This window comes from Drosophila yakuba, chromosome 2R, assembly GCF_016746365.2.
Source record: "Drosophila yakuba strain Tai18E2 chromosome 2R, Prin_Dyak_Tai18E2_2.1, whole genome shotgun sequence".
Taxonomy (NCBI): Eukaryota; Metazoa; Arthropoda; class Insecta; order Diptera; family Drosophilidae; genus Drosophila; species Drosophila yakuba.
Genome location: NC_052528.2, coordinates 13,445,460 through 13,467,308, shown reverse-complemented (window position 1 = coordinate 13,467,308; position 21,849 = coordinate 13,445,460). Strand labels below are relative to the sequence as shown.

General features: G+C 36.7%; 1 protein-coding gene and 1 long non-coding RNA gene across 3 annotated transcripts in view; one reads left to right on the top strand and one right to left on the bottom strand.

Moving 5' to 3' along the window:
- The window catches only part of LOC6530477 (nephrin), a 41,125-nt gene that overhangs the window by 7,637 nt on the left and 11,639 nt on the right, over positions 1 to 21,849 (bottom strand). For both annotated transcript variants that reach the window (XM_002091356.3, XM_015197194.2), the window contains exon 2: positions 15,063 to 15,590. In XM_002091356.3, the coding sequence (XP_002091392.1) occupies positions 15,063 to 15,590 (528 nt within the window). The remainder of the gene's footprint in view (positions 1 to 15,062; positions 15,591 to 21,849) is intronic.
- On the top strand, positions 15,589 to 19,921 carry LOC122319520. Its single transcript, XR_006245132.1, has 2 exons — positions 15,589 to 16,314; positions 16,873 to 19,921. It is a non-coding gene; the product is annotated as an uncharacterized LOC122319520 (long non-coding RNA).

Below are 21,849 nucleotides of genomic sequence, written 5' to 3'. Positions count from 1 at the left end.
AGTATTTGCTCCTTCTATGTCATCTACCCCCACTACACAAATTGGAAGTGAATTTGCGTCTCTTGAGTGGAGCGATTTTCCTTTTGGAGCGGCAACGCAGGACGTTTTAAATGACCTTATACGAGGCAATGGAGACGATCAAGAAATGCAATGTGCACAGCATTTCGATATGGATATACTGCACACAGATCCTATAATCTATGAGTTTCCTGATGATGATCATATTTTTGATCAGTTCATCGAGCCAAGTCAACCCAACATGTATTTACGAATAATGAAGGATGAAGATGACCATTCATTACTAGACGTTTTATTTGATCTAGGTTTTTAATTTGTCTATATTATACAGAAATTTATTAAATAAAACTATTTTACAAAATTAAATTCTTAAACTTGTTTTATCTTTATTTGATAACTTTCCGTTGATTTACGCATACTCTTTAATTCTGCATCGTGCATCAGCAAGAGATGAACATTGTAATTATATCGCAACCAGAATTTTCGTTCATTGGGACAGAAAAAGCAACAATAATAAGAAGATTTTGATTTTTGATAGCTGAAGTTATGCACTTTTAAGGTATGTTTTTTTAAACCGCTGCGTGAAGCAAACGATTTTGTTTCCGAACACAACTCACAATACAACTTTGTCATTCTGAGAATAAAAATTGAATCTGAGTTTTCGAGAAAAGTGCTGTCTTATATTAGGTTTGTAGTAACCTTTTATTTCATATGAAGTTATATATTTATACAAAATGAGATAGATATACTCAAGTATATAAAAATATTCTACATAGGCTTAACTGAGTTTATGTATATAAAGAGCATAACAGATATATTGGTATCTCTTTCACGTAGTATTTTGTTCTTGTAATATATATATATATATATATATATATATATATGTAGTGCTGAACAGTATAAAAGTCTCGTAATTGTAAGTAAATGCATTAGTATAATACGAATAGTTACAAGAGCATAACGAATCAAATCTCACGTTGGTCAGAAATGGTATGCATATAGGACATTAATAAATAAATCCTGTTTAAATTTTATTGAATTTCTAGGATTTCCTAGAGACTCTGAATGAATCGAAGCCTGTGATTGGTTATACAAAAACTGAAGATCTATGTATTGGATTTGAGTATAAGATCACTGGTTGTAAGCTGAAAAAGACACCTTATGGAACTAAGGTAGCTCTTTATTTAGCAGACAAGGACGAAAAAGATGTTTGGATTTTTCTACCTAAGAGTTATGTAAACAAATTCTGTACTAAGACACCTTTTAGGAAATTAAATGAGAATGGTATTACCCATATGGTATATAAGGGGAAGGATGTAAATAGATATAGTTCTGCACGAATTGAATTTTTATCAGTAAATAAATAAGTAAATGAAATTTTCCAATATAAAGGCTTGAGTTTTCTAAATCCAACATCAGTCTTTAAAAACCTTAAAAGAACCATAACGATAATGGACTCCAAACAAATTGAGCTCTTCTTGATGCAGTTCGAAGACATGATATTTGAGGAGCACGTAACGCAGCTTTTATATTTGAAGAGCACTCTGGAGGACTTAGAGGATAAAGAACTGATCCATTCTAAATATGGATTCCACTACAAGCTTTGTCCCTGGAGTGATGATGACGCTTCGGAAGGACCCGATACGTGCCAGTGTCATAGGCTTCCAATTTTAAGAGACGAGGCCTTCAATATTATGTTAAAATATTATAAGCTAAATAAACGACTTAACAAATAAACTACATTGATTTTCTTAAATATCTTGCATTTTATTTTTTAAAATTAGACTTAAACATTTTAAGTATTAATTTATCGTTATATGAAAAGTCATTTCTCTTAAAATTTGTTAATAAATATTTTAGCGTTTTCTTTTTACATTTAAAAAGACCATACATTATGCAATAATGACCACACGTATTAGAAAAATATCCTTGTAGTTGTTGCTTGTTATAGCAATATTTATTTGCGTTAGATTTTAAAAATGTCACGAATTCCTTGTTTTGGGGCAATTGTCCATAGGAATCAAAAAATTCTGCTGATTTGCGACTTTCGAAATAGAATGCAATCCAATGAGTTCCTGGTTGATCTGATGTGTCGGTGTTTGCAATAATTAAAGCCGGATACTTTGAAATAGTTTTTGGAAGCTGGTCTGAAGGGAAAACTCCTTTAAAAATTGATTTTGTGTATATATGTTTTGTAAGCAAATCGTGAATTTGTAAAGTATTCATTTTAAAAAAGGGTTCGAATATTTCTATGCTTATCAATATCAATCATGGAATCGTATTCACAATATACCAGACAAGTAACGGCTTCACTAAGAGGTTCTGAAAATCTTCCTTCGATTCTTATTGTGCCTTGCGACATCAAATTTGAACATATGGTGGTATTTGCCTGATCAGCAGTTAGATCAAAGGCTAATATAAAACTGTTCGTATCAAACATTTCCTTGGTAATTTGAAGACCACGATCATAATGTTTTATTCCGCTTGATCTGAATAGCATATTATAGCCTCTTGAGCTTTGAACGTTTTCAGAGTTCGAGTAGTCAAATTCCAGAGCTTGCGAAGGAACTTGAACTCCATTCACCATTAGATTAAAGCGTTGCATTTTAAAATGTTCAAAATTAAATGGATCTAGTCCTCTGTTGCCTGAGTATGAACGGTTTTTAATCATACAAAAAGCTAGAAAATTTGGTAATTGTCCAATTACAGCATTGTCTATTGATAGCGTATTGTTTCCTGGGTAAATTGTAAACGATTTTACTTCTACTTTACTGAATGGGTAAAGAGCATTTTTTGTTTGTAAAACATGATGATGAGCCAATAAAATGCTTGGGTTCACAGTTACATGATTCATGAAAAGTTGTGCTTCTAATATCTTTAAATTTGATTCGCTATCCTTTTCCATTAAATAAAATGCAGTTTTTTCAATATTAAAATTAATTCTTAAGTCAACATTATTGACAAGAAGTTTCGTTTGATTAAATATATCACCATGAATTTTTCCAAATAGTTCTACCTTATTACTATTTTGAAATATATTTTTCAGAGTTTCATTAGAGCTCGGATAAACGTATTTTCCTGATGTTAATCGTCCGAAATTTGGAAAATAACCTTGCGAGGCCAAGTGGCTTTCCGAGGCGTCACTCCCATAGTTTAAAACTGTTTGCAGATATGCTCTATAATGATAATTATTATCACTCTGCGAAACTAATATGTTATTTAAATATACTGATGAACTTCTAAATATTGAATGTAAGATATTGTTTACTACACCGACAGCATTTCCTTCAATGACGCTGTTATCATTTTTTTTCAATTGCACCACAAGTCGTAAATAAACACTTGATAGATCTCGATATGTTTCACCATTCCCTAAACAAACAAATTCGATTGAAGAGGCACCATCCAAGGATGCAATTGGATTATAAGAAACCTCTTCGGTTCGTAGAATTGAACTTTGCGTAGGGTGTGGTGCAAACAAATCCAATTCGCCTTTCATACATTCTATATGGTTACTCATTTTGTGTTAGAAAAAATATCCGTAATATTTAATTTCCTTGATGATTTTTTTCTTTTATGAGACGGTTGGGTATGTTTACGTGGTCGTTTAGATGTTAAATGATTTCGGTTTTTTCTACCACCTCGCTTTTTATTTCTTTTTCCACTGCCATTTTGAAACCGTGTCATTTTATTTATTGCTTTATTTGATAGGTTTTGTAAAGCAATTTTACTCTGTTCTTGAATAATATTTCTTAATGGCTTTCTACCAAATTCATTAATTACAGCTTTTCCAGTCTCTGCAGCTTGATTTTTTATAGCATTTAAACCCGAAATGAAAAGTGGTTTTATGTAATTAAAAAGTCCACTAAAAAAGTTTCCGATTCCTCGACCTTGTTGAATAATTCGCGGGGTTACATATAGGGTTCCTATATTGGACAAACCTGCTCCACACTGATTTACATAATAATCCTGATAAGATTTCACCATGATGACTATTAGTGTTCTAAGTAAGCATTATTTGAGTATGTATTATTTATAGATTTGACCTTCTCCTTTTTCTAAAGTGAAGAGTAACAAAAATCGGCACTGCTGAAGTCTCGAAAGGTACTTTATATCCACTTGAATCAGTAATTAATATTGAGATTTCATTTGGAGACCATATATCCAAAGGATAATATTCAATATTTTTAATATGAATATTTTTTTCTTTTCCGTTATAATGCAATACACGAAGACATCGGGGTCTCATACTACCAACAGACCTGGGTTTAATTATGTCAGTGTAAATAAAAATCAATCCACATTCAGATATTTTCGATTCGACAGCGACGTTTTTATATCTAAATGTTTCAGCATTTACTAAACTCACAAACTCTGTTTCTTCAGATAAATTTGTTTCTTTTGCAGTTGTTTTGCTAATATAATTATTCAGATACATATCTGTAATGCCTACTTCCCAGTCATCATTCATGTCTTCGGAGATATTTACAATGTTTGTAAATGCACACTTTACATTATCAGGAAATACATTCAATGAGTCATTACTGAGCAATGTAATAAAGAAATCATTTACATAATTCATTTTTATATTTAAATTTCTGCTATTGGTAAGATATCCAATTAAGTTTGTTTTTCCCTATTTGCACTAAATTTTTTCTAGTTGATCTTCGCAATTTTTCACGACCTGTTATATAATTTAAATTTTGATATGGTAATGTTTCCGTTGCTTTAATTTTATTTAACTTTTCTCTTAACCTGCGTTGTTTTTCAGTAAGCTTTACTCTTACTACTGCTTGTTTTTTTATATCATCTTTATCACCTGAAAACGAAGTGTTTCTTATCTTTCGTTTATTGATAATTTTATTTGGAATTTCATCATCACTTTCTGGAGGTAATAACTTAGCAGTTTCTTTTGATTTAAAATCTTCTTCATCAGTTTTTTGAGGTAAATCCGAAAGCTCCGACATGTTCGGTGAAAACTTTGAATTTAATTTTGAAGTGTTAGGACTTATATCAATCGATTCTATTGTTTGAGATTCAGCTGTTCTCGTTGAATTTAAGTATGATTTTTGTTCATTTGAAGTATTCCATGATTTACTACGTTTTTTATTTTGATAGAAACTTAGTTCTTGACGAATCCTAATCCATTTATCAAAATCACTTATTTTGTTATTATTTAGAATTGGTAAAAATTTTGTAATTATTAATTCATTCCCTCGATCATTATTAAGTAATTTTTGTAAGGTATTCGGGTTCATTAAAATTACTTTATTTAAATTATGCTTATTTTTGATCATTTTTTAAAATTTTTCCAAAAATTCCTGAAAGCAACGAACTAATTAGAATTGGTAAAAAGCCACCTTTTTGAATTAGGACTTTTCTCTTAGAGTTTAATGTACGCTTTGGACATGAAATATATCGCAATGCATTTTTATACTTTTTTAAAGCACTTAGATGAGCTTTATTGACTTTATGATTTCCTCGTAATGTATTTAAAACTATTTCTACTATTGCTTTTACCAGCTCATTATCACCATTGCTTATAATTGCCTTCCGTAGTTTGTTGTTGGCCCTTTTGAGAACATACAATATATGTTTGTTCGCTTTCAAGCGATTTAGGCTCTTTTTGTAAACCATATTCGTCAGAATAGCACACTGTATATTCCGAATTAAAAATGTCTGATCTAAATCTCAAGAGATCGTTTATTCCCTGGGTAAGATCAATAAGTAAATACCCGTGTGGTTGTTCTGTTACTTCTTTATATATTCTAAATAACTCCATGGGGTTTTCCGGATAAATTTGTCTTGCCAGGCATTGAAATTGCAGTTTGTCACGGGGATTTTTAAATGCAATTATATATTTAGTGTTAAGTGAGATATCTCTGGTATGCGATGATTTGTGAAATATATTTTGAGTAACAACAATAACAGATAAATTTCGGTGGTGGGAACCTTTAGTAAAGAGTTCACATACATTTTTGTTAAAGGCTCCCATCATCAAATCGTCCAATATCAAGAGAATAGGCTCATTAGTTTCATTTTCGATAGTTTCAGGAACTCCTTTAAAGTATTCAATGTTATTAAAATTTGGCTTAGCAGTCTCCTCCCCATAACACCAAATAATTCGATCAATTGAAACATTAAAAAGATCATTCTTCTTGTTTATCAGATTTTCTAGAAATGTTGTTTTTCCCGATCCTGAAGGGCCGCAAATTAACATTGTGTAAGGATGTATAAATTGTCGAAACATTTTAAATGTATATTCACTGATTTATTTTATACAAGATAAACTATAAAATGTATATTTTTCCGTTATTTATTGTACATATACTATGCTTTTTTTTGATTTTCCTGGTCGCGTTTCTTGGCGCAGTTCTTCTCGAAATGCGTATCAGATCCGCAATAATTACAATATATAAGTCGAGAGTATCCTTTTTTCTCAGGATTATTACCAAACAACTTTTTAACGGAATCCATAGTAGACGATCTAAATGGTTTACAAATTATTTTTTATTTAAGTTTAGACATATGTGTCACCATTACTGTATATTTCATAATTCGAGTTTTCTAAGAATACAAATAACTTAAACAAATTATTTAATGAACAGCGAAGTGGAAGTTTTTTCTTATGTATTCTACAATTGGTAAAAAAATTGGGTAGCTGAGTTAAACTTTTTCCAATATCTATATCAATTATGTTGGCTGTTAAGTACTTGCTTAAAAAGATTTTCTTAATTTCACCACGAACGATAACTGTACGGTATTTGTTTAGCGGTGAAAGTATTTCTTCAAGACATGTATACGGAATATCTCCAGCTGACCAGTCCAATCCGTTTATTTTCTGATGATTAAGATGTTGTTGCTTAAGAGTTTCATTATCCAATTCCTTAATGTTAAATGGTGGTTTAAAATGAAAGTAATTAGGTATGACAGTTCCGGCCGGCATAAACGCTAACTCTTTTACAAAAACTTGTTTGTTGTTTCCAAGTAAATATTGAAAGTCTACTATAATGCTTGAATTTCGATCTACAGTGTTCATGATGATTGGTTGAGACTTTTTAATCAACTGAGGGTGAGTTTGGAAGGGCTTCCTCCTTTATATACCGCCAAGATCAGAATATACTTTTAGTTTGAATAAAGCACTCTAAGCCAATGGATACGTGCATAACTAAAAGAATGAAATCTTCTCGAAAGACCCAGGATCATGAAGTTATTTTTGGTTTCGAATATTATGTTGGTCATAACTTAAAGTTGAAATGTGGTCTGTCAACTTCTCGTAATTTTTCGGCCATGATTTGGATGCAACAAAGTAAAAACAATTACGTTGGATTTGATAAAGACGAATGGATGCAACTGCTCACATATAAGGAATATATACAGCTGAAACTTGACCAGTATGACTTCCTGATGCCAGATACTATTATTGATCATCCTTGCATGTCCTCAATAAAGTGTAATTTTAGATTTAGGAAATCAGATAAGCAGTACGTTTTAGTAATTAATCAATATGGTAACAAAATTGAGTTCGATTGTGAGTCCTGGAGATCTTTATTAAGATTGGGTATCTTTTTTACCACATTTTTGTGCTGGAATTCCATATTACGACAACAAGTTATTTATCTTTATCACAAACATATAATTCCTAAGTGTGCATCCTTACAAAAGTTAGATATTCAACTGTCTGATTTGGAGGGTTCCTATGATAAAGATGTACAAATAGATTTAACTCGATTATGTTTTGAAATTTCTAAAAAGATGCGTGTTGAAATAAAACGGGATGTACTAGTATATAAGCAATCACTATTATCTAATCAAGCAACGTCTTATAATAAAAAGTAACTCAAAGAAATCAAATCCTGATCATGAGCAAACAACAAGTTGTTAATGAAATTCATAAGCCTGCTCGGAAAAATTTTAAACGTCGAAAATTCGTTCAAAAAGGAATAAATGATACATGGCAAATTGATTTGGTTGAAATGATTCCATTTAGTAAAGAAAATAAGGGATATAAATATTTACTAACCGTTATTGACACGTTTTCAAAGTATGCGTTCGCCGAAGCGGTTAAGACAAAGTCTGCCCCAGATGTGGTACAGGCAATGGAAACTGTTTTTAGAACTAGTAAATGTAGACCTAAGAACATTCAGTCAGATCAAGGAAAAGAGTTTTTTAATTCCGCTTTTAGGGAATTAATGACAAAATTTCATATAAATCATTACCATACTTATACACACCTAAAGGCTTCTATATGTGAACGATTCAATCGAACTCTAAAAAATCGTATGTGGAAAATGTTCAGTATGAAAGGTGACTATAAATGGATTCATAAAATCAAATTTCTTGTAGATCAATACAATAATTCTTATCATCGAACTATTAAAATGAAGCCTGTGGATGTGGGTGTCAAAAATGAAGAGTTCATTTTAAAATCAGTATATAATATACCAAAAATATTCCCAAAACATAAATTTTCAGTAGGGGATTTCGTTAGAATAAGTAAATACAAGGGAGTATTTATGAAGGGATATGAACCTAATTGGACTACAGAAGTTTTTAAAGTTTTAAAAGTTAAGTCAACAAGGCCTGTAACGTATGAAATAGAAGATTATATGAGTAACCCTATTCAAGGTTCATTTTATGAAGAGGAACTTCAGAAAGTAAAAGATAAAAATGCGTTTCTAATAGAGAAAATAATTAAAAGAAAAAAGAATCAGGTGCTTGTAAAGTGGAGCGGTTTCGACTCCAGCCACAACTCATGGATATCTGTAAATGATATGCTTAAGTAATCAAACACAATAAAATAATTTCAAATTCAATTTGGTTTTTGTTTATTTACATTTCTGTATTGTTTTGTAATTTACAAGGGTATACAATAATTTTTTGTTATTGAGTATTAGTAAAGTTACTGCTAATTATATTATCTATATTATAATGACCGTGGGCTAAAGTGTTACAATTATCTGGTGAAATATATCTCTTATCATCCTTATAGTTAAGACTAATTTTATTTACAATTTCGGTATAAAGAATGTGAGACCTACTACGAATTACTCTCTGTGACCCATAAAAAGTCTTTTTATACTTAATACATTCAATATAATCTACATGATTCAGCCTCTTAATAACAGATTTTTTTACACCTTTAATTTTTTTTATACATTCGGGGTCATTTCCTTCTCCCTCAACTAAACAAGAGTATGCCTTAGCCTTAAGTCCCGCAAAAGAGGTCATAACCTTACCGGCATGTTCATCTTTCATTTTTCCTGGTTCTTTATTATTAGCCTGTATTATATTAAATTGGTTTTCTTGCTTATAGTTAGAAGTATCAAAGCGTTGTGGGTTGTCTTTTATAGTTTGATAAAAATCTTCTTCTGAAGATAGTATAAATGAATCTGTATCCATATATATTATTTTCGTAGATGGACTTTTAATTAAAAGGAAGTCATAATAAAATTCATACATTAGCCATTTTGAGAGTTCTAAAACCGTTACTCCTATATATATAGGTTTATCATACATAATTTTGGACGGTGTTGACTCAATTGCTGCTAAGTCTGAACCAAATATTTCTACGCTATGAAAATCATTTCTAGCTATGCGCTGTCTAAAACCTGGAGAATTTTGTTTCGATTGATAATGTTTAACTAAAGCTACTTGACGACGCTTTGCTACATTCTCCATTGTTTTTCCGTAAACAGCATTATTCATTAGCTTAAAAAAATTTTTTTCAAAATCATTTTCAGCCAATTTTCTCTGCTGTGTGTTTAGGTCGATATAAGGCTTCAGCCAGCATGATTGCGTAAAGGACAAAACTCGGTGTACCTTTCTTACAATAAGACCATGCTCTAAACAAAGTTGAAGCTGTTTTAAGTGAATTATGTATTCACTTTTATTAGTTAAATCAGCTATAAGCTTTCTTTGCTTGCCCCCGGGTGGAATTTTATTTTCAGGACAGAATGGTAAATAATTATGTAAATCATGCTTATCGGCAGGATACTCCAGATCAACTTCTAGCATATACCCTATACTACCATCACATGCTATATTTTTATAGTCGAATGAATCAACTTCTTCTTTATCCAAAAACTGAAACCCTGATAGTGGCAAGGGTTGACTCATAGCCCACCCATATAAATTATTGGCATCAATATAACTTAAAAAATTGTTCGGTTTTTTTGGATCGAAGTTTTTTAAGTATTTATTATTTGCTATAGAAATGCGCTGAGTGCATTGAGTCAACCCTCCCCGAATTGCTCTTTTTAAAAAATTGTACATATCGCCATCACTTATTAGTTCTAAACTTACATTAGTGAACTTAAGCATAGCATCCCATGATATTGATGGCGCAGTAACATAATTAATGGGATCTAACTTATAAATTTTTTTGCAAATTTTCCTAAAATTTTCAAACACATCTGCTAAAATTAAAACATCGCTTTCTAAATATAGTTTTAAATAGTCTTTAATAGTTCGACAGTTAAATGTCTCCCAGACTTTCTGTGCGAAATTAAAGTTATCTATACTACAATTTTCTTCACTTAGAGAATTATAAAAACTATCAATGCTTGGAAGTTGGGTATCATTAAACTTTTCAAAGCTATCTAAGTAGTCATAGGGAAACACCCCCTTCCTCCTCATTTGCTTAAATTTTTCTCCCTGAAATTTCGTACTTAGAATTTTAAAATCTTTATCTTCCATATAGCTTGATAGTTTATCTAAACTTGAATTTAAAAATCGGACTGAATCTATGTATCTTATTTTGTATCTGCTTGTAGCATTGATTTTTATAGTTTGCGTAAGTGCTATATAGAGCTCTTTATTGCAAGGTATGGGACTTAAGTCCCCCTCTAATTCAGTAATAAATAAATGAATATCATATTTAGATAAATTATGGAACACTACAGGAAAGAAAGGGTCACTTAATCTAAACTTAGGCTTACAATTTCTATGGATAGGACCTACGTATTCTCCAGAAAATTGATCAAAGAATTTGTCCAGGTCGCTCGCATTTATTTCTTTCTCGCAGGCGCAACAATTTCCCTTTTGAAGCTGTTCATCGAAAGTGTCATCCCTCGGTTTCTTGGAGTTAACCCAATATTTGTAATACAGGCTTAAAGTTTTTTCTTTAAGAGTTTTACAAAATGTTTGTATGCAATCAACGCCTATAAAATTATAAAATTTAAATATGTTAGTTAAATATAATTTTATAAAAATGTGGTTCTATTTACCTTCGTAGGTCCACAGTTCGTTAAGATTAGGATAATCTTTATGGGCAACATAAAAAGATACGGCACATGCCGTATGCTTTTGTACTTGCGTGGTTGACGAGGAAGCAGAAGAATTCAAGCATGTTTTGTAATTTTCAAGAACAGCCTCAATGTCTGCATAAATTACCACTGGAGGAGATAATTTTTTGTGATATCCTTTAAACGATGTTGTCGTATTAGGATCCGGATAAAATGAGGACACTTTTCCGCATTCCAGTTTGTTGTGAGTAGTGCTTTTCACGTGATAACACTGAAGACAGTTCTCACAAAAATATCCTCCCGATTTTCCTTTAGAAAATTGTGAAGAGCATAATGTATAAAGATTTGTTATATACGCATAATGCATAATGTTATGGGTAATATTATCGATTCCCAATATATTAATGTGGTTCCGTTTTCTTTCTTTTGTTTTAATCGTGGGACCAACAATTTTTTCACCTGCTTCATCAATTTCATAAATATTTATGCTGAAGTTGACATTGTTTTTCTCAAAATGTCGAACTCCTATTTTTTCTATTGGAAATTTAATTCCCGAAAAATCTAAAGTCATTCCGCCATACACAATTGTTTCATCATTAATATTAATGTTATAGCTTTGAGGCTTTGTCATCCTTTCTCTAGAATATTTCCTTTGCTGGGGGGTTGTAAAAGTCCTATTTTCATGGTTTTGATTAGCTATAAATGCTAGTATACACCACTTGAAACAAAATACGTCGGCATTCTGCACGTTTATTAGCGCATTTCGGGCTCTTATTTTTTGAGGAGCTTTAATGTATCCGCTGGCAGGAATGTTTTCCAGTTTTATTATAGTAGTTTCAAAATAGTTAAAATTTTTAATAGCCCAGCCTGAGTCTTTTTCTTGAAATTCGCTGCTTAATGTAAGTAAGCAATCTATGGCCGAATTTAGCTCATCAATAATATCTTCATTTATGTATACAGATTTGTAGGCAGTTTTAAAGTGCTTCATTGTTTCCACTGTAACTCCTTCATCTGTTTGCTTTATATATGAACCATATACACTTAGGTTAAATTTAATGGTTCTGTAGTCTATCATACAATGCTTTATAACTTCAACTATATCTTTTTGACACTGCTGATAAAACTCTTTTAAATCAATCATATTATTAAATGGACTACCAATTCGATATGATTGTACTGGAAATGTCGTCTCTGATGTAAGCAATATGATATTCGCATTGTTCTTAACTTCTCTGGCCGACGCATTTTTATGTATATCGGTCAAAATATGTTGACGTTCTCTGGTTGCCGAGTACTTTTCACCGCAAGTAGGACATAAGAGCTCCCTTCTTAAGTCAATATGTTTTCTTTTTGGGGGGTTAGATATTTCCTTATCCTCTTCCATCCTCATTCGTTTTATAGACTTAGCTGATGTCATAGGGCGGTCTTCTTCATCCAGTTTTCCTCTACCCATTAAAATGCTAAATGCATTTCGGGGTCCTTCACAGCGTTGGTAGTGATCATCAAATTCACAATTTTTTACTAGATTAGAGCATAAGTCACATCTAATGTTAGAGTTTAACATTAAAGCCTCGCAGGCTTTACTGGGTTCTGAGCACTTCGCGTAATGAGAGACAAACTCACTAATTTCGATGCATTGGTTGCACAAATCACAAGCCACTGATGATTCCATTTTGAATTTTTTATAAATATATTTTATTTATATATTTTAATTCGTTTTAAAAATTATTCACAGTAAATGGTTTGAGTCCACACAAACAATTAAAACGGTTAGACGTGATATCCCGAGAAAGTTCGACCGAAATTATATTATAAGAATGCAGTGCTGAGGTATTATAAGAACTGATCCTGAGCAATTTAAGGGGATCCATTTTTATACACGAGTATTAGAGAGTTTGACATCTACAGGGGGTGTCTACTCTTAGAATCCACCTGATTGGTTCTCGATTTAAGGAGCCTTCACAGACTGCAGACTGCACAGACTGCAATGGGGAAGTCAGAAAAGGAGGGCGAGCTATGGGTTTGGATGCAGGTAAATAGCCGCTTGACTTTCTCGATAATAGGTTCAAAGAGTCATAAATATTTGATTTTATGGGGTCTCCTAGCATAATGAAAATGGAGACAGATCACAGATAATTTGAAATACATATCTCTGTAGGGAATTATTTCGGATAACCGCAGTCAGGGATCATGAAATTATTGGTGACTACTAGTCATTGTTACTTTATAAGTAACATTTTGCAAGGCATACATTTAAAACGTGGGTAGCCTTAAGCTGAAAGTCGCTATGACTTCAGATTGTTTAGATTTTCTTCTCAACGGCTCCATAGCTTTTAGCTGAAAGTAGCTGGAATATACGGGAACGACGGTTTTTTAACGGTTTTATGATTATATGATTTTTTATATATACGTATACACGACCCTATAACCAGTTTGTTTGATATTTCTAAATATTTCTCAACTAATAATCCAACCACCAGTTACCTTCCTAGAAAATTGAGGACACAGTAAGGTGCATAGCCTTGAACAGAAATCTCACCCCCACCCTTGCGATCATCCTTATGACTGCTTGTGCGCGCAGGTACACCCCTTCCAAGATTGCTTGTGCGCACCCCCTTCCAAGATTGCTTGTGCGTGAAGAAGTGCAATTGTAATTTTGAGAGTTTTTATGAAAAGTCGTATTTTTAATTTCAGAATCGTGAAAAGCATACCATTGGAAAGGGCTTGAAAAATCCTTTCCAATGATACCCAATTTTTTTTTTTTTTTTTTTTTAGAGAGGGATCCCCATAGCATATACCGAATCGGCGGTTTTGGCCTGTTTTCGGGTAGTAGTGGGAATATACGGGAGCGAGCGTCTTCACAGCAGTCTCCCCGTTTGGCGCTGAGGAACACAAATGTAAAGTTATCTCTCAAACCTATTTAAGATTATAAGCAACTCTTCTATACATAAATATCTACTCGACGAAGTAAAATCAATACGTAAAATTGCACTCAACCCCAAAAGGGATCTCTCTAGCTCATTTTTCCTATTACACCGTTTATACACAAACCTTCTAACAGGATTTTTCTGAAACCTAATAAGTGTTCTAACAAGAATGTTCCAATAAGAATTGCATTTATCCAACTAAATGCGTCTTGACTAATCACAGGTTCGTGTCTCCGCTAAGTACCGCCGCTCCCGAACCGCCGCTCCCGTATATTCCCACTACTACCCGAAAACAGGCCAAAACCGCCGATTCGGTATATGCTATGGGGATCCCTCTCTAAAAAAAAAAAAAAAAAAAAATTGGGTATCATTGGAAAGGATTTTTCAAGCCCTTTCCAATGGTATGCTTTTCACGATTCTGAAATTAAAAATACGACTTTTCATAAAAACTCTCAAAATTACAATTGCACTTCTTCACGCACAAGCAATCTTGGAAGGGGGTGCGCACAAGCAATCTTGGAAGGGGTGTACCTGCGCGCACAAGCAGTCATAAGGATGATCGCAAGGGTGGGGGTGAGATTTCTGTTCAAGGCTATGCACCTTACTGTGTCCTCAATTTTCTAGGAAGGTAACTGGTGGTTGGATTATTAGTTGAGAAATATTTAGAAATATCAAACAAACTGGTTATAGGGTCGTGTATACGTATATATAAAAAATCATATAATCATAAAACCGTTAAAAAACCGTCGTTCCCGTATATTCCAGCTACTTACATTCAATATTAATTTAAAGCTTGAATGCCTTGTAAGTTCGTATTTTTATAAGCACCTTAAAAATATAGTTATGTAGTACATATATGTCTTGAACTCACCTGTCGAAACTGGAACCTCGCCCTGGAACCAGACAATCTCCGCCGCCGGATTGGCGTTCTCGGCGATGCAGTGCAGCGTAAGGTTCTGGCGCTCCTCCACCTCCACGCGGGCATTCCGGGCATAGCCCTCGATAACGATGCTACTCGGAGCGGCCACTATGCTCAGCTTGGCATTGGCACGAATGGCCGGGTTACCAGCTGCTGGACCCACCTGGCACTGGTATTCGGCATCGTCCTCGAGCGTGGCGTTCTTGATCTGCAGATTGTAGGCATTCTGTTTGGCATCCACCAGCACCGAGTAGCGTGGGAATCCGGGAATTACCGCCGAGAATCCCAGCGCAAAGCCATCCTTGGTCCACTGGACTTTTCCCGCCCGGTTGGACACCTCGCAGCGCAGTAGGGTGTCGGTGCCCTCCAGTATCTGCAGATCGTGGGGCGTCAGGTGAAACTTTTGCACAGGTGGGGCTGCCACCTGGACGGCCGGAGTTGGAGCAGTAACTGCGGCCATTACGTGGCAGATGGTGGTAGCTGTGCAGAGAGAAAAATACATTGTAGGTTTGTAATGTCAGTAAGTAAACTTTATCAATTGTACTAAAATCATATACGACAGAAGCTGGCTTTCTTATTTAGTTACTTCCTACTTTAATGTGTAAATACAAGTGATTTTTCTACGTGTACAACCAAACGAGATGGAAAGGAAATTCGCATGGTTAATCGGCACGTTCGACATTTGCGCACGTAGTTTGCCAAGTGCATCGGCAATGGGAACAGTTCAATTGGCATCGAATCGACATGGATGTTGAATGTCGACCTGACAGCGCCCTCCGTTCGAATCCGAATCGGAATCGGAATCGTAGTCACAGGCAGATTCAGAGTCAGAGTCGGAGTCGAATACGGAGTCAGATGGCCCCGGTTACCCAGTTTTACGGCCCACACATAAAACACACATTACTTAAGCGTAAGCCCCGACGACGTCGCTCAGTCACATCGCACTAATTTGGTACAACTACTTTTTTTTTGTTTTTGTTTTTTACCCCCACCGATTTCAGTTCAATTCGATTCGATTCGATTCGAGTCGTTTCCTTTCCGCTCGCTCACTCACATGTGGCAGCCAGCCGGGCAGGGAGCTCAACTCTCAGGCTGTCATTGAGACATGGGATGTATATCTATCTGTCTGTCCGTCCAAGTCCATCGGTCTCTTCTGTTCTCCGCCAGGCTGTTTGACGCTGAAGCGGCCCACACCTAGGCCAAAGTAGGTCTACAGCTTGCGGCTCATTAGCATTAAAATGTCTTAGGAAAAACGACCGGGCCACGTTCGATACCAAATTGAACAGCCTACTCACTCGGGGTATATATACATATGTATACATATATATGTACATATATCTATATGTTGCCGACCTAATCAGCATTAGGGCAATCTACATAGGTATACATATACTCGTAAAAGCATTGACAACTCACGCACACTGTCGCTGGTGCGGTGGGAAATCGGATCGCAGATGATGTGTGGGTGCCAGAGAAAGTTCCATTTTCGAGCTGCTCCGATCGGGCAATTAAATGGGAGATTATACAGATACGAGTATATAATAATAACCTGCTGGCAAATAATGCGCCATTAATCATTTGCTGATCGAGAGCTCTTATAAATTACCCAGCTAAAGACAACTGTCGCCTTGACTGCCATAGATAAATCCCGCCCAGTTTCGCCTAATGAATTGGCCATTTATCAAGCGAAAATCTCTAATAACATTCTTAATTCCCCGTCCCCAAATCGAAACAAGTTTAATTTATAATTCATTTATTTCAGAGAACATTGCTCAATTAAACTGGTTTCGGTGCCACTGTGCGCTGCGTGAAACGTGAATCGTGAATGGTGGCGAATCGACCACAAATGCTTGGACAAATAAACAAAACAAACGTTTCTGTCGCGGACTCCGTCGGCGGATTAATTGATTATTTGTCTGGGAAGACAGCGGACAAGATGGTCTTGAAGAAGATGGTCAAGAGGAAGAGGAGGCGGATATGAATTCGGTCGAAACGGAAATGTGGCCAGCATAAACTGGCCCACCCAACGACAGTGGCAAAGTTAGTCATTCGCCTCCATTTGCATGCGCTGCCATTTCAGCCGGTTAAAGTTCAAGCAATTAAGCCAAGCGACAGTTGACCAACTCGCCACTGCCAGAACATTTCCTGCGGCAATTAACCAAAATAAAAAAAAAAAACAAAATGCAAGAAAAGAGGCAACAAAAAACGGCGCAACTTGACAGGTTTTTGCACTGACAATGACGACAAAAACAGAGAAACAGAGAAAACTGAGACCCAGCCCGCTGCAACTTACATACAACTCATTTAGTGTCATTACGGGAGGAAGACGGGTAGATGGGTAGATGGAAAGACGGCTATATGGTAGATGGTTATATGGCAACGACACTGTGGCTTTTATGGCCAAGAGGGCGGCGGGACGCGGCGGCAGAAAAGCCACCCCGCTGGCACGAAGAAAAACACACACACAATATACTCGTACAGAGGGTAATTGTCACACATATGCAGGCCAGGCCAGGCCAGGCCAGGATGGCCAACAAAGAAATCCTTGAAGTGTGACAGTAGGAAGCAAAGAAGCAGGCAGCAAACTAAAAGAAGGAAAGACTACGAAACACACACTCGACTGAGTGCAGTAAGTGCAAAGTAAATGAAAGATGAGCAGCAGGCCGAAAGGCCCAACCGGTTTAGCATTTCATTCATGGGTTTCCAAACCAACTAGCCAGTCAGCCAGTCAGCCAGCCATCCAGTCATCCGTCGTTCTGGCCAGTGGTTAGTGGCCAAATCGCCGGGAAGTTTGGGTGCCCAGGGGCAGCTGTAATTGTCAACTGGTCCCACAAATTGTACGCAAACTAAACTAACTGCTTAACCGCAAAGCGTACGTCCATACTCGATGATGAAGATGGTGATGATGATGTCGATATGAGGGTTCCAAGGAGCACTTCCCCTACGGATTTGCCTATGTGCCTGCGGCTGTGCCTATGCCAAAGTCGATTCCTGGCCGCAAGCTAAGTGAGTATGCTGGCCTGCATTGGCCTCAAAAGCCTGCTAATAGTTTTCGAGCAGGACGCAGGACCCAGAGATGCCTGAATTACTACTAAGGCTTTTGAGCTGCAGTTGGCTTTCATTGGCCGCACTTCATTTTCCCTTTCGCAGGACTCTGCCGTGTGACTGAGTTACTGTGCGAAATGCAAGAGTTGGGCATTCGCTTTAAAAAAAGAAAAGGATTTATACTAGTTGGCACATTTCGAAACATTTCCATACTTCCAAAGTGTGTTTCGCGCATCTCTATCGTGAGTTGTTACGTGTGGCAAAGCCAAGCGAAGCGCAACGCCGGATGTCGCACTAATGGCAAACGCAACGCAACGCAATCGCAACTCGAAGGTCCCGGCCCGTTTTAGCCCACTGCCATTCGTGTTGGCCATCGACTTGGGCATCGGGCCTAGATGGCCTGCTGGCTGCTTTGTAAGTTAAACTATCTACAAGTCATTAACTCATACAAAGCCGGCAACTGTCGCAGAGGGTGAGATGGTGATGGTGATGTTTGAGAGGCTGTGAGGCCTGGGTACACAATCCAGAATCGAGGGCCCAGTTGGCCATGGTCCGGAGTTAAGTGAAGTGGCCTGGACCAACGCACATTTGGCCCTTTGTTTTTCCTCTTTCGCTCCTTTTTTCCTGCGTGTGTGTGTTTGTTTTTTCATGCTCACTCGCTTTCCTTATCGAGACCAGTTTCCAGTTTATTCGCTCACGCTGCCAGTTTCTGGTAACTCCAGCGCGTTAATGGAAAATATTGTGGCATATCACAGGAAATCCGGTGAGGTTTTTTCTCGTTCGTTTGCTGTTGCTTTTGGCCTTCTCCCGCCAGTGGTTGTTGTTCATGTTGTTCTTCTTGTTGTTGTTGTCGTGTTGCTGGTGGCGGTATGGTTGTGTGTGTGCACACTCCTTTTAGCCGGCAGGACACTTAGCCGGCATCTACTCGCTTTGACAAAATTAACGGGCACATAAATCTCCACTCTGGGTTTTGCGGCTTTGCGTTATAAATTTAATTAAATTTTTTGTTTGCGTTTTGTGTACTTTATCTGCGCCTGTTAACCAACTTTTTTTCTCCTTTCGGTGGTTTTGCTAACTGCTCTCGGCAAGTGAACAAATGTCTTTTATTATATTGATTAAAGCGGCTTTGGTGTGTCAAATTTGTTGTCAGCCATGTTAAGCGCGAGGCAAAGTGTTTCAAATTGTTTTAAATGGCAAGGGAAAGGATTTCGGTACGGCCATAACAATTATTTTCCACATGTGTTCTATATGCGCTCTGAGCTGAGTTAGGAAGGCAAAGCGACTTACATACTTGGCTAAATGTGAGCCTATCCGATTTTCAGACGACACTTAAGCGGTTTTTAGCCACTCTGACGTCGCTGGGATTTCTGTCTGTCCTCATGGTGATATAAGCCATAAGATGCTTGGAGAGAGAGAGAGTGTTTTAATGAAATTGTGATGAAGAGTGGAATTCTTTTTCAGAATTGGGAGAACTTCCAAAAATTTAGGATGAATTTTGTCGTAAGATCTTAATCTCAAAACGAAATACTCTTCTCGCTGCCTTCAATGGCAAGCCAGTTACTATCTCCATCTGACTGAAACCCCAAATGTCGGTGGCTTTGGATGCTGCGCTTATGGCCAAGTTTATTGCTGACCCAGAACCGCCTTAATCATCGCCGGCAACCCGCATACCCTCACTCGAGAGTGTCAACCGACGACCAGGCATTTAATGTGCGCCCTGGGCACGCTTAATAAATTCACAATAAAACGCATTTGAATCACGCGAATCGAGAGTGTGGGTGTGGGTGTGAGTGTGATTCAGATGTTGATGGTGGGTGGGAATGGGGATGGGGGTCAAGGAGCCTTAACGACCTCGAAATGTTTGTTTGTTTATTGTTGTGCCACTCCCATTCCTCCCTCCAGACAGCATCCTGATCTCAAATTGCCGCATTACCAAGTCTCTGTCTGGCTGCTCAGTGTGTGCTTGAGCACTGATTGAATTATAAAATTTGCAACTGAACAAATGCGACCCGGTCTGGCCAATATCAAATGCCAAGAGCCGGCAGTTTGGTCGCATTCGGACCCATTTGGCCCGATCGACGTTAAACTAATCAACTAATTTGCTATGAACTCTGCGGTCTGCACAAATTAGAGCGTCCAAGAGGCCACACCGATTCCATTTCCATTTGAAGGCATTAACATTAATTATTTTCTGCTTCATGAGCATTTTAGATGAACACAAACTGGGGGATGTAGATGATGGAGATGTCGATGGCTGTGACCCCGACTCTCTCAAGTGAAGACCCTCCCGTTTCGGGACTTTCATCTTTCGTTAATTAATACAAAAATGTTACCCCCACCCACCCCTCTCGGTTGTGTCAACTATTTTTTCAGCTATGCCATCGAATATTTTGGAAAATTTTTGCTAGACCGCAAGAGTAAACCTTTTCCATGCGAAATTGAAAGTATTTTGCGGCCTGGTCAGTTTGGATGCAAATATCTGAATTTATAGTAAGCGTAGTATATGCGGGAATTTGTCAGGAATGTCAGCTAGAATGTGGAATTAAAGTGCTGCCCGCACAATATAAGGCTTTAGTAAAGCCATATATCCAATTTTTTTGGGCCATCAAAAAACAAGGAAACATAACGAATTAAATAGTAGAAAAGCCCTCGTCGATATTAAACCAATTCGGTGTGGCGGGAAATATAAAAATCATTTTTTCTCAACGTCGACTCTAATAAAAACATAGGGAGAACGAACAGTAATAGATTTGATGATTTTATGACTGTAAGCCACTCCGCTTGTCAATCCGCCTTGTCCAACCAGTTTTGTCAACGACATTAGCGTGGGTTAGAAGGTTTTGAACACCCACAAAGCTGAGACAGCAACAACAAAATATTTACGAATTTTATTACTCATAAATTGAAAATCATAAAATCCCCCCTTCGGAGCACCTAGCATCTTAGTATATCAAATAATTTGGCTAGAGGAAATGGTATGAAAGGGAAAGTCAAGGCAAGGTCTTCCTTGAGATACGAGTATGCAAGAAAATATTATTTAGTAGAATCGTAAAACTCGGTGCGGTGATTTCCTGCAAATGGTTAAACTTTTGCTGGAAAATTAATTTTTTTTTTCTCCCCCTCTCCCTCAGATCCTGGAAAAGTTTTACACACTCTTGGGAGCTGCGAGGGTATCCAAGTGGCTATTTGAACAAACAAAATCTAGCTGGCCAGCAGAGGTAGTAAAAAACGGTCCAGCAATAGACTCATAAAGCAATCAAAGGCGAAAACCAGTTCAAGAGGGGCCAAACTAACTAAGAGAGCCGTCGACACAACCTACGTGCTGTGAACAGGTAAAGGAGATATAGATAGAGGTATAATATACATACCTGGCATATACATATGAAAAAACTACGGGCTTATGAATGGCAACCGCCATATGAATGGCTCTACAAAGGCCACAAAAGACGTGGGCTCTTGCCTCTCCGTTCGCGGCGCATATTAAACTGAATTTAAATTTAGCTGGAGCAGAGTCAGTATGCTCTGTCAGTTGAAGTCAGAGTCGAAGTCTGAGTCGGATCTGTCTGTGTCTGGGCATTTGCGAACCCAAGGCACGCACCTGGCTTTGGCTGCTTTCTTGGCTTGCAGACGGCTTAGTTTAATGCCGCACTGAATTGGCCAACGACGGCGATCGACGACGGCTGCACTTGTCGCT